This window comes from Gallinula chloropus (genome assembly GCF_964237585.1).
Source record: "Gallinula chloropus genome assembly, chromosome: 3".
NCBI lineage: Eukaryota > Metazoa > Chordata > Aves > Gruiformes > Rallidae > Gallinula > Gallinula chloropus.
In genome coordinates, this window is record NC_140087.1 from 15,289,600 (window position 1) to 15,302,270 (window position 12,671).

The 12,671-nt window shown below is 37.8% G+C and overlaps 1 protein-coding gene across 1 annotated transcript in view; it reads left to right on the forward strand.

Annotated features, from left to right (window-relative positions):
- ASCC3 (activating signal cointegrator 1 complex subunit 3) overlaps nucleotides 1-12,671 on the forward strand; it is a gene marked incomplete at its 5' end in the record, with an annotated part of 249,988 nt that overhangs the window by 80,666 nt on the left and 156,651 nt on the right. The window contains one exon of the mRNA XM_084261793.1: nucleotides 7,087-7,251. Coding sequence (XP_084117919.1) covers nucleotides 7,087-7,251 — 165 coding nt within the window. The remainder of the gene's footprint in view (nucleotides 1-7,086; nucleotides 7,252-12,671) is intronic.

Below are 12,671 nucleotides of genomic sequence, written 5' to 3' on the forward strand. Positions count from 1 at the left end.
GTTATTGATACATTTAAATTTGACAATATCTGGCAGATGGGAAGAATGACCTAAGTCATTGCTAACTGAGCATGAGCCAGCAGTGTGCTCAAGTGGCCAGGAAGGCCAATGGCATCCTGGTTTGTATTAAATATAATGTGTCCAGTAGGTCTAGAGAGGTGATTGTGCCCCTGTACTCTGCACTGGTGAGACCACTTCTCGAGTACTGTGTGCAGTTCTAAGCTTCTTACCATAAGAAGGACACTGAGGTCCTTGAGCAAGTCCAGAGAAGGGCAAACAGGCTGGTGAAGGTGCTGGAGGGCAAATCCCATGAGGAGCGTCTGAGGGAGCTGGGGATGTTTAGCCTGGAGAAGAGGAGGCTGAGGGGAGACCTTATCACCACCTACAACTACCTGAAGGGAGGTTGTAGAGAGGTGGACAATGGCCAGGAGACTGGAGATAGGACAAGGGGAAATGGCACAAAGCTACACCAGAGCAGATTCAGATTAGATGTTAGGAAAAAAATTCTTTACTGAAAGAGTTGTCAGGGCCTGGAACAGGCTGCCCAGGGAGGGGGTTGAATCACCTTCCCTGGATGTGTTTAAAAAAAGAGTAGATGAGGTACTTTGGGATATCGTTTAGCTTAGGAGGGGAGTGGTTGGACTTTATGATCTTAAAAATCTTTTCCAACCTTGTAATTCTGTGATTCTGTGAAGTTGTTTCTAATTGGTTCCTGGAAATTGGACTAATTGAGAAGTTATCGGTGTTGTTATTTCTGAGGTTTGATTTACTGCTGTATGTATGAAAGATTCAAAAGGTCAGGTAAGTGGCAGACATACCTGGAGGCTGAAGAGGCTAAAGACAGGAAAAACTGTTCTCAAAAATGGTCTTTAAGAACTTAAAAGCAGTGAATTTTGTAGTATGGGACTCTGTAACTAGATATCAAAATATTTTCTGTAGTTTGTTCTAAAATATTTTCGTATATATAGTTTGAAACCCAAGCACCACCACCACCCAGCATTTTTCAACATGTCAGTCTTCCAAAACTATGGTCAAAATGTAATTTCCTCTTACCATGATGCCTGGTTTCTAAGTGGACAGAAGAGGAACTGACAAAAACAGTTAGAAAATCATACAATTATAGAAACCAATTTTGTCAGTTGACACTGAAATTTTCAGCATGTGTCTTCCCTTTTGACTTAATTTTTCCGAAGTGAAGTAATTGGACTTTTTTGTTTGAGTTCTTACCTGAACAGTATGTAAACTAATGGAGGGACATTTTAAATAACCCCAAAGCTAAATGGGATTGAAGTATTTCATTTCTGTTAAATTGTTAGCTTTTTAGGTATAAAAGTGAAACTGAGCAGCAGTCCTAACCTAAGACAGAAGACTTTGTGGTAAGCTTGCTGTTTCACTAGTAGAAAAAGTTGGTACAGAATAGTTACTAATGATAATCCAAAAAACATTGGAAAAGGAAAATTGTATGTGCAGAGAGAAATTTAAGCTGACAGTAAAAATATTGACAGTTAACCCATTTCTATTCAGCAATACCCTAACTCAAAAACCAGATTGAAATGTCTTGCATGAGTTGCAGTTCATTAAGCAAATGTGACACTTTATTTTCTAGCGGTTCCAATACTGAAAGAAGTGAAGTGGTGAAATAGTAATATAAATGAACACGCTTCTCAGTGTGCTGATAAGTCAAAGTGAAAAAAAAAACCAAAATATTAAGATGCTTCAAGACTTGGTTACTGTGACCTTCCCTTGCCACCAAACAGAAAGCAGAATCCTTTTCCTGAATCTGAGTTTTGATTTTATAACTTTGTGGATAAAAATACATTGTGTCTGAAAATTAATTATGAAAAGAAATGCCATTACCATGTTTAAAACTAATGAGATGGCTCATAATGCTGTTTTGTTTATTACTTTAATTGAAACAAATAATCTGTAGCTTTGTTAACATTTGCTCATAGTCAACATTTTCTTTAAGCTGATTTTTTTTTAATTAGCATATATTAGAATTCAGTTTATGTTTTGAGACTACAGAGCTGATTTGTTGGGAGGGGTGGTGTGAGGAATTTTTTTTCCGTGGCTGTAATTTCTATCTGCAAAATAAATATAAGAACCTATCATATTTTCTAGCAAGACATTCTCTGGAGATTTCTGGTCTTACTAAATGAGATAGTATATCAAGTACAGGTTTTAATTTAGGACATTACTTTGAGTAACATTGCTGTTTTAAAATAAGAGCAGAATAAAAGACTATTATAATGAATATTTAGTCATCGTTCAGAAACAGAACTAATGATACCATTTTAAATGTATATAACCTGATAACATGACTGACATAAAACCCTGCATCTGAACATTGCCAATTTAGATTTAGCAAATTAGCTAAGTAGCTTGCATTTGTAGTATTTCACACCTTAAAGTCTTAATATGCATTGCTAAATATATTTCCTCACTGTTTGCTAATGAATGTTCTGTGGAAGTACAGCTGCTATTTTTTTGTGGTTGACATGGCTCATTTTAAAGTGATAACAGTTGCATCTGTAGTAGTGTTACAATTCAGTTCACAAATTACGGTCATACATTTTTGCACCTACTATTTTGTAGGAGATTGAAAAATCTGTATTTGCTAACAAAATGCACCAAGTAATCTTTTAAGAAAACAGAGAAACACCCCACACACAACAACTCTGTCAGTGATGTCAGTGACTCAATGAGTCTTTCATGTGTTAGGTTTAAAATATTGCAGGACAGGAACATCTTTTACTGCAATATCACAAAGTCTCTTTAGGAGCAATTCGTGGTAATTAGTAAAAACTGATATATTATGATGGTAAAACAATTAGACTGAAACAATATTGTGAAGCAGTACAGGGAAAAATATTTCTCTGAGAAGAATAAATAAGTATTAGGATATATCTTCTGGAGATCAAGTGAAGTAAAAAAGTATTTGTAAATGTATGTGTTTTTTAAGATACGTTTTTCCCACTAATATTTTAAAAGAAATATAGCAGCATGTAAGCAATCCAGGAGGTTCCTAGAGTGCATTGATGAGAACTCACTCCCTCCAGGTGATAGAGGAGCCAACAAGAAGAGATGCTTTGCTGTACTTCATATTCACCAAAAAAGAGGGACTCACTGGGGATGTGAAGATAAAGGCAGCCTTGGCTGCAGTGACCATGAGGTGGTGGTGTTCAGGATCCTGAAGAGAAGGAACAAAAGAAAAAGCAAGCTCACAACTCTGGACTTCTGTAGAGCAGACTTTGTCCTCTTCAGAGATCTACTTGGAAGAATCCCATGGGACAAGGCCCTGGTGGGAAGAGGGGGGCGGAAAAGCTGGTTAATATTCAAAGTTCAACTCTTCCAAGCTCAAGAGTTGTCCATCCCAATGAACAAAGTGAGACAAAAACACCAGTGAACAAGTTTCTCCTGGCCAAACTTAACACAGAGAAGTATGTAGAGGGTAGAAGTAAGGACATGTATCCTGGGAGGAATGTCAGAAACATTGTCTGAGCATCCAGGGATAAGTTAGGAAAATTGAAGGAATTTAATCTAGTCAGGGTTGCCAAAGACAGTGAGATGGGCAACAAAAGGAAGAATAAGGAAAATGTGGGTCCATTTCAGAATGAGATGGGGGACCTGGTTGCACTGAAGATGCAAAAGTCTGAGGTCCTGAATGCCAGGTCCCAGCAACCAGGAGAAAGTCTGGAACAGGTGTACCATTGGTGGAAGAGGATTAGGCCAGGCAATACTTACGCAAACTGGGAATACATGTGTCCATGGACTCTGATGGGATGCATCCATGAGTGCTGAGAGAGCTGGATGATGTCATTGTAATGTCACTTTTGATAATCTTTCATTGATCATGGTCACTGGGGACAGTGATGGAGACTGGAGAAAAGCAAGTGTCACCCCTGTCTTCAACAAGAGCAAGAAGTAGGACCCAGAGAATGCCAGGCTGGTCAGTCTCACGTGGGAAGGTAACGAGGCAACTAATTGTGGAAACAATTTCCAGGCACATGAAAGAGAAAAAAAAAAAAACACAACATATCATGAGTAGTCAGCTTGGCTTTGCCAAGGGGAAATCATGCTTAACTGTTTAGCCTGGAGAAGAGAAGGCTCAGGAGCAGTCTCATTAATGTATATAAATACCTGAAGGGAGGGTGTGAAGAGGTCTGAGTTTGGCTTTTTTCAGTGTTGCCCAGTGAGCGACAGGATGAGAGACAAATGATCACAAACTGAGATACAGGAGGTCACGTCTGAACATCAGGAGACACTTACTGTGAGAGTGACTGGGTACTGGCACCAGTTGCCCAGGCTGCTTGTGGAGTCTTCATCCTTGATACTCTAAACTGTCTCAGTATGTTCCTGGGCAACCAGCTTTAGGGGCCCTGCTTGCACAGGAGAGTTGTGCAAGATGGCCTCCACATGTCCTTTCCAACATCACTTGTTCTTTAATTGTGTAACTAGGAAGTCTGTCAAGCTGAGTTTCAAAATTGTTGAGGCAGCAAATCAATTGATGTATAAAAGCTGTTGATACGCTGATGGTACTTGAGGTAATTGTTCTTGCTCATATTTGGGCTCACAATTTTCATAAAGGTTTTATAAGTCTCTGCTAGCTCTCTGTGTCTGTTTTTCTTAGCCAGGGCCTTGAAGTATTATTCTTAGTTACCCAGTGTTTTTACATTACATGGTGTAATATCTGTGATAAAAACCTGGATTTGGTATTAATATTATGTGTACCATTTCTATACCTCACAGCACCTCATTTGGAGACTATATGACATGTTTTCATGTGTTCTTCTTTTGTCAGCCTGGGGTCTAGTGCAGCAATCTTCATTTGTTTTATTTGTACTTTGTGTTGTCATGGACAATAAGATTTTGTTTGAGAAGAAAATGTCATGAATCACATATTTAGGGGGATTTACATTACCTGGTCAAATTTGAGATTCGATACTAGTTGCACTTGGTCAACTCTGAATTTATGGGCTTTTTTAGTATTCTCCCACGGCTGCTTAGAATATAGCAAATGCTGAATAGATGAAAACAAATGTGTGTGTGAGCTTTTGTAGTGACTTACTGGCATTATATTTGCTGCAGAAGTATTATCATCTATAAGGTTAAGCTGTCTGTCATCTTAAAGTTGTATTTCTGAACATCTGAATTTAAGAGAAAGCCCAATCATGAAACATGTTTAGTATGAGAGAACTGATAGGGTTCTGATGCATGTTTTCTTGTCTGATTGTAGATTCAGTTCTTACTTGTGAGGTGAAGCATAGGTTCATCAGAAGCTAAATGTTAACATTTATTTATTGGTTTATTCTTTTTTAAAGTATCATGGAATTATAGAATGGTTTGTATTGAAAGGGACCTTAAAGTCCCAGTCCCCCCTGCCATGGGCAGGGACACCTCTCGCTAGACCAGGCTGCTCAAGGCCCCATCCAGCCTGGCCTTGAACATGTCCAGGAAGGGGGCAGCCACCACCTCCCTGGCAACCTGTTTCAGTGACTTACCACCCTGATAGTGAAAAATTTCTTCATTATATCTAATCTAAATCTACCCTCTTCCAATTTATAACCATTCCACCTCATCCTATCACTCCATGCCCTTCTCTTCTCTGGGCTGAACAACCCCAACTCTCTCAGCCAGTCTTCACAGGAGAGGTGCTCCAGCCCTCTGGTCATCTTTGTGGCCCTCCTCTGGACCTGTTCCACCACTTTCTTGAATTCTTGTGTTAAAAGTCCCATGAGGTGACTGCTTAGTAAATTGTCATCATTGAGAATAGATGGTACTACAGTTGTTTGGCAGTTGGAGATTGAATGTACCTCAGTTTTATTTGTATGATAGTCTGTTACCCAGGGATTTATGCAAAAAAGAGAAGCCATTGCAAGAGCATGCAAAAACCAGCACCACTGTACAGACTTAGCACAGACATTATCTACATGAAACAATAAAGTTTTGGAACTTACCTTTTCCAGAACAGTTGGAAGTCATTTAATCTGTTTTGCTAGTGCAAGGACCAAGATTTCAAAATGTACAACTTGAAAACATGCTTTAGGGAGAAAGCATGCCTGAGGAAGAAAGCATTTAATACAGAATTGGGAATTATCAGCTCAAGCTTAGGTGTAGGAGGGCTCTTAGGTGTTTACTGTACTTTGGCAGAGGTTAGAAATATTTTATCACAAATAATATTTAGTGGAACACATACACTAAAATACTCACAGGAGTATGTAAGAAGTTGATTCTGGATAGCTGCTGTATTGTTTTAATGTGAAAAATGAATACACACTGGGGTGCCTCTAGCACAGCACTCCCAGCCAGTCCAAGTTTGTGTTTGTCCTGCTCTACACTGCGCTGGTGGGGCCTCATCTTGTGTACTGGGTGCAGTTTTGGGCACCACAGTACAAGAGGGATGCAAAAATACTGGAGAGTGTCCAGAGGATGGCAGTGAGGATGGAGGGGAAATATTACAAGGAGAGGCTGAAGTCCCTTGTTTTGTACAGCCTGGACAAAAGGAGTCTAAAGGAAGACCTCATCAGGGTCTATGGCTTCCTGATGAGGGGGAGCAAAGGGGCAGGCACCAGTCTCCTGTCTTTGGTGGCCAGCGGCAGAACCTGAGGGAACTGTACAAAGCTGGGACAGGGGAGGTTAAGTTGGATATTAGGAATGGTTCTTTACTGAGAGTGTGGTTGGGCACTGGAACAGGCTCCCCAGGGAAGTGGTCACAGCACAGAGCTTGACTGAGTTCAAGAAGTGTCTGGATGATGCATTCGGGTCCCGTGCTCTGACTTGTCTGGCCCTATGTGGAGCCAGGAGTTGGACTTGATGAACCTTATGGGTCCTGTCCAACTTGAGGACATTCTATGATTCTCTGATGCATGATTTCTTGAAGTTGTTAGATGATACTTGCATATGTTTTTAAAATACTGAATCCTACTAACAGCAATCCAACAAAAGTAGATGCAGCAAAGTTTGTCTGACTTGTATATAAAGTAGGTAAACCTTAAGATAGCTTTTTAAGTTCAACATTGCACTTACTCTGCTGAATATTAAAATACTGGGTTTTTTCTTAATATTTCTTTTTTTCTGCTTTACTAGATGCTTGTGACTACTCCAGAGAAATGGGATGTAGTGACGAGAAAAAGTGTTGGTGATGTAGCCCTCTCTCAGCTGGTAAAACTCTTGATTCTCGATGAAGTTCATCTGTTGCATGAAGACAGAGGACCAGTACTTGAAAGTATAGTAGCACGTACTTTACGTCAGGTAAGAACAAAAAAAAAATTTAAAAGACTTTTATTTTGGTCAAGGAGACATCAGTGTAAAAGGATAAATACTTAAGACGATGAAATCAAAATGCTCAGGCAGCTTACAATTAATTTTATAGCTATTCTCTACCAAGAATGACAACAGATTCTTGTCTTCTATCATCTCTTCTGTATTATATCAACTATTAATTATCAGATTCCTAGGAAACATAATTGCAGAATATGATTTATTTACTTTCATTTACTTACTGTGCAAGTAAAAGCAAAATTGAACGTTTTTAAAGAAATAATAATCATATTATTTGGTTTAACGTAAGCACAATTGAAAGTGTTTTCTTACCAGGAATGCTGATTTTTAATCAGAAGTTTTCCTAAGAGATTTTTTTTTTTAATTAAGAGTAGCATCTTAAATCTTGGTAATACTTCCAGCACTGTGTAATTTTAGCGTAACTGGCCTTACCCTACCCACATGCTTTAGTGGTACTTTCTAAATACCAAAATTTGAAATGGCAGAAGAGAAAGAAAAGGATGAACTTGTGGGTTTTTTTTCTTAAATCTTATACAGAAAACGTAGAATTTAGGGGTGAATAAAAAGGATATAATGAGGGTAAATAATAGTAAGGAGTGGATAAAATTTTGGGGTTTTTTTTGTTGTTTTTTGGTCACGAAGAGTCTGCATGTCAGTACAAATAACCTGCAACAAATTAAAAATAAATACAGTTGGTATTATTATAGCTCTATTTGTAGCACATTAAATGTTTAAAGCCTTTTACCTTTCAAGATGCTTTTTTCTTGGTAAGGCTACGCTAACCTTGTTAAGGCTCTCTGAATCATCTGATTCCAGCTCCTCTAAGTACAGAATAAAATGGATGTCTGCTGTAATCCAGTTCAGAAAGTGTAAAGTTTCTGTATGAAGAACAACATAAGAAATAATTGCTTAGAAGAAGCTAAACTTGGAAAGATTATTTTTTTTTTAATGGAAAGTAGGGCTTTGTAAAGTTTAGACTACCTCAAGGGCAATAAAGCTTAACCTGTTTGATATTGTATTTTCTTTCTTAAATGGATCTGATTAACTTGTTTTCCTTAGGCATCTTAAAAATAAAGCTTTTAGTAATGACTCTGATGGTCAGTGTCTGATGGCAGATTGCAAGAATCATTCCTTTTTTTAATGCAAAGTTTTGTGAGACTTGTAAGGTAGGCTCTAGCTGTCTGGAATAGATACCTGGAGCCATTTTATCTGCCCTGCATATTATGCAGCTTGGCATCCTGCTTCTGCTTCATTTGGATACAGATCTCCCATAGATCCTCTCCTTTTGTGTCTGTCAGGCCTCTGCAGGTAACTTAAGGAATGTAAAATCTGAAGCAATTAAGTCTTGGGTACTGAATCCTACCCTTAGTGCATTTATTGTAATATAGGAGTATCTTGCTTCAGCACTCATTTAAAAAATAGCTCTCTAGGGTGCTTTATTCTTCTAGGATTTCAAGGTTTGTTTTACCTACCAAGTTGGAGTTTAATTCATCTGGAATTGAAGTTACTCATTTGTAACCCTTCCTTCAGTCAAATGGGAAGAAAGACAAAACACAAATTTTGAAATTAACTATCTCACCACCTTCCTGAAGACCTTATTTATTCTAAGTTGATAGGAAAGGCAGTACTGGAGACTGCTATGCATCTTTGCAAGGTCATTGCAGAGAGGGAAAATTTACAGTATAAAAGTAAAAAAAAAAAACAAACCCAAAACCCATAGTTGAAAAGAAAACAAAACTACTTGTAGAAATATTTAGAATGATGCAGTCGAAATTCCAGACAAAAAAAAATATCAATTGCAAGCCTACCAGAGAGCTTGAGGACAAAGAAACAGGAGATGTTTTGTACAACTCTCTTACCTTTTTAATATGGAAATAAATAAAAGGAGGTTTGTTTTAAAAATTACACTGAAATGTAATACTGCAGCATCTGAGCCTGCAAGCATAGCTCTATGAAGTTTCCAGTATACATCTATAACTAATTATAGAATTGGTGGAACTTTTGTTTGGTGACTAAAAAAAGATAACATAAACTTGGGTTTAGTGAAAATATTTTTTACAAATGTTGTAAGTCTAAAAATATCATGTCTAATAATGTTTTAATGATGTTTCATAAATTTAAAAAATATTTAGTTACATTTCTTTGATTCTGTTCCCAGCTCATAGTTCTGTTTTAGTTGTTTTAATACAAATTTGTATATCTCTCTGGGTCAGGAACTAAACCTAGGATATTTGGTCTAACCCTGGAGAATGTCCTTCTGACTTCAGTGCTTCTGTATGAAACACTAAGCTCCTGTCCAGCCCTTCTGAAAGTAGTTCTAGAACATACTTTTCATTGACATCTATAGAAACAGCACATTCATTCAATATTCACACATGCAGAAGGAAAGAATAAATGTTCTGTTCTTAAAAAAACAAACAACAAAAACCTCCAAAAAACACTGACAACATCAGTCTAAAATATCCTTATGTCAATTACTCCTTTGCAGTAATTGCTCAAATCAATAATCTGATTTGTATACTGGTTTAGGACCTCAGAAATATTGACTGGTTTTTCCTAATTTGTAGCGGAGAGATTCAGAAAGTGATTAGGCGAGTAATTCAAATAAAAATCTATTACAGATTAATAGTCACTAGATCAGACTGGGGACTGTAGTAACCAGGGGCTGTGCTGACAAATAGGATGGACATTTTCCCAGTTTCTGTACTGTCCCTTTTGGCCACTGTGGGAGACAGTGTATTGAAGTAGTTGGATTTTTGATCGGACCTGGAACAGTCATTCTTTATATCACTTCTAGTACTGAACTGTAGTAAATTCTGTTGAATTCTGTTCAGCCTTTTCAAAAAATTACTAATAGCTACTCTAATAACAGTATGTACCTATAGTTTCATCTGGATCACACTTCATTAGCTTGAGACAATGTTGTTATTCTGGTGCAGGTCAGGATGTATAATGCAGTGCCTTTTATATTTTGCAGGTCTTATAATACTTTCTTACAAAAATGCATCTCTCTGTTAAGGATGTTTCTTCACCCTAGGTTTCCCAGGGCAGAGTTTCAGGCTCTAAATTCCATGAGAATTTATTTGGGTGGTACAGCACTTGGAACAGCTTGGGATGGGTGCCTCTTCAATAAGACCCTGACCAAAGAAATCCCTGGGCAACTACATACCCTTACAATCAAAGTTCCCTTCCCCTCACGCCACAGTTCAGACCAATAGTGTCTGGGGTCTTTGTTCTTCATTGAGTCCATCACTTGTCTATAGGTGGGCTGTTTGTTTTCTCATCTCTAAGGTTGCTGCTTCTGCTGACAGTTGTGGCTTCCTTATCTTCTAACTTGAATTGGGTCTGGGGTCATTCTGGTCTTTTACTTAGGTGAAAGTTCAACAAAAGTTCCAACATACCTGGGTGAAAGTTCACAGTTTGTGGCCTAAGGTCTCAGCAAATTTTACCACTTACTCTGAGCTAGTTACACCAATGCTTCTAATAAGCTTGACAGCTAATACTTCTCAACATCTCTTTTCATATGATCTCATATGATCTACAAATATAGCTATACAAATTCTATCTCACAACAGGACTATCGTGGTGCGTTAGGAGATCTGTCCTAATTTGTACCTCAGGATACTTGAATTATGGTTGTACTTTCCTCCAGATGAACACTGAGTTACTCCGCTTACTATAAGAGTATAACATGTTCATTTTAATTTACAGCATTTTTTAGAATAAGGGTTCTGTTGAACCTGGAAGGAGCATAAATACTGGAATTGCTGACAGTTCTACAGAAAGAATCAAAAGCATATTTGTGCATGTTTGCACTTTTCAAATTTTAGAGAATGTTTTTGCAAGTGTTTTAAATTGACTTTGCTAAACATTTTGGTGGGAAAATCGCTTTGAGCTCTGCTATATACTGTAGGTATAACATCAAACAACTTCTTTGAATCCAATTTATAGCTTTGATGTTTAAAGTTTTAGTCTAGAGCACAATGTGGATGTAAAATTGAAATGCTTAAACTTTTTAATCAAACTTTCCACACTTCTGTAATATCTACTAAGCTTGTTAGTTTGAACCACTTTTAAAGGACATTGAATTATATATTTTTTTCATAATTATTCAGAGATTTTGATGACTTCTATGCTGCTTATGGGCATTTTTCCGCAAAAAGCATAGTGAATATTACACTTGAGTCATATGTGAGTTTTGATGCCTATTCTCAACTATGTGGATAATAAATTAAAGAAAATCCCTAGTGAAAAGATGTATCAGATTTTCATGGAATCATTAAGGTTGGAAGAGACTTCCAAGATCCTCTAGTCCCACCATTCTAACTGAACCTCGCTTCTTAGACATGCAAATACTGTTCTCATCTCATTCTTCAACTTCAAGTTTCAGTTGCTTTACATATTTGTACAAAGTTGCTACATAAATAATGGATGGGACAAGACAGCAGGGCAAGCAATCCAGGAGGTTCCTAGAGTTCGTTGACAAGAACTTCCTCCTCCAGGTGATAAAGAAGCTTGTTGGGAGAGGTGCCCTGCTGTACCTCATACTGACCAACAAGGGAGGGGCTCATTGTGGATGTGAAGATCAAAGGCAGCCTTGGTGGCAGTGACCATGAGGTGGTGGCGTTTTCCTTGGAATTCTCAAGTTTCCTTTCTGAAGCTCTGTTTCCCGATGACATTTTGAAAAACTTTTCTTCTCAGCATTCATGTATTTTTCCTTGCTCTGAATGCATCTTCAGTATCTCTAGTTCCTTATTCTCTTCTGCCTCTCTTTTTCCACCCCTCCTCCCCCCCCCCCCCCCCCCCGTCACTTTATCTCCTTCTTTTACTTCCTTACTAGAAATCAGATGCAAAAAAGTTCAGAGGTTTCCTAATAGTTATCAAATAGGAATTTTTATGTGCTTGGAATCCCATTCTCGATAAAGAAAATTTGACCAGTTGGGAGGAAAAAAAAGCAAGGTTGACAGCTTATGACCTAAACCCACCTGATTAGATCTATACATCTTGGGTCTAATGGTAGACCAGTGTAGTTCCTATATATGTATTTTGGGACTAGCATGTCATTGGCATTTCATGTGGTTTTCATATCTCGAGTGACTAGTGTTAGTCCTTTTGTCTTTTTGATGTTCCTTATATAGGCTAATCAAGTTTCTCAGCACCTTCTATTACAGATAAATCAAAAAAGCTTACCGAAACCTTTCATACTATTTTTTTTGTTTCCAACTGCAGAATTGTAGGGTTCTTTTTGCTGAACTTGCTTACATTTGCAATTGTATTTTTAAAGCATGTCAACAAAACCAGGCATAGAACTATTGTGTTAGTTTTGGTTGTGGCATATATAGAACAGAGGTAGAGCGTTTTCCTCTTATTGTTCCATTCTTTTTATATCT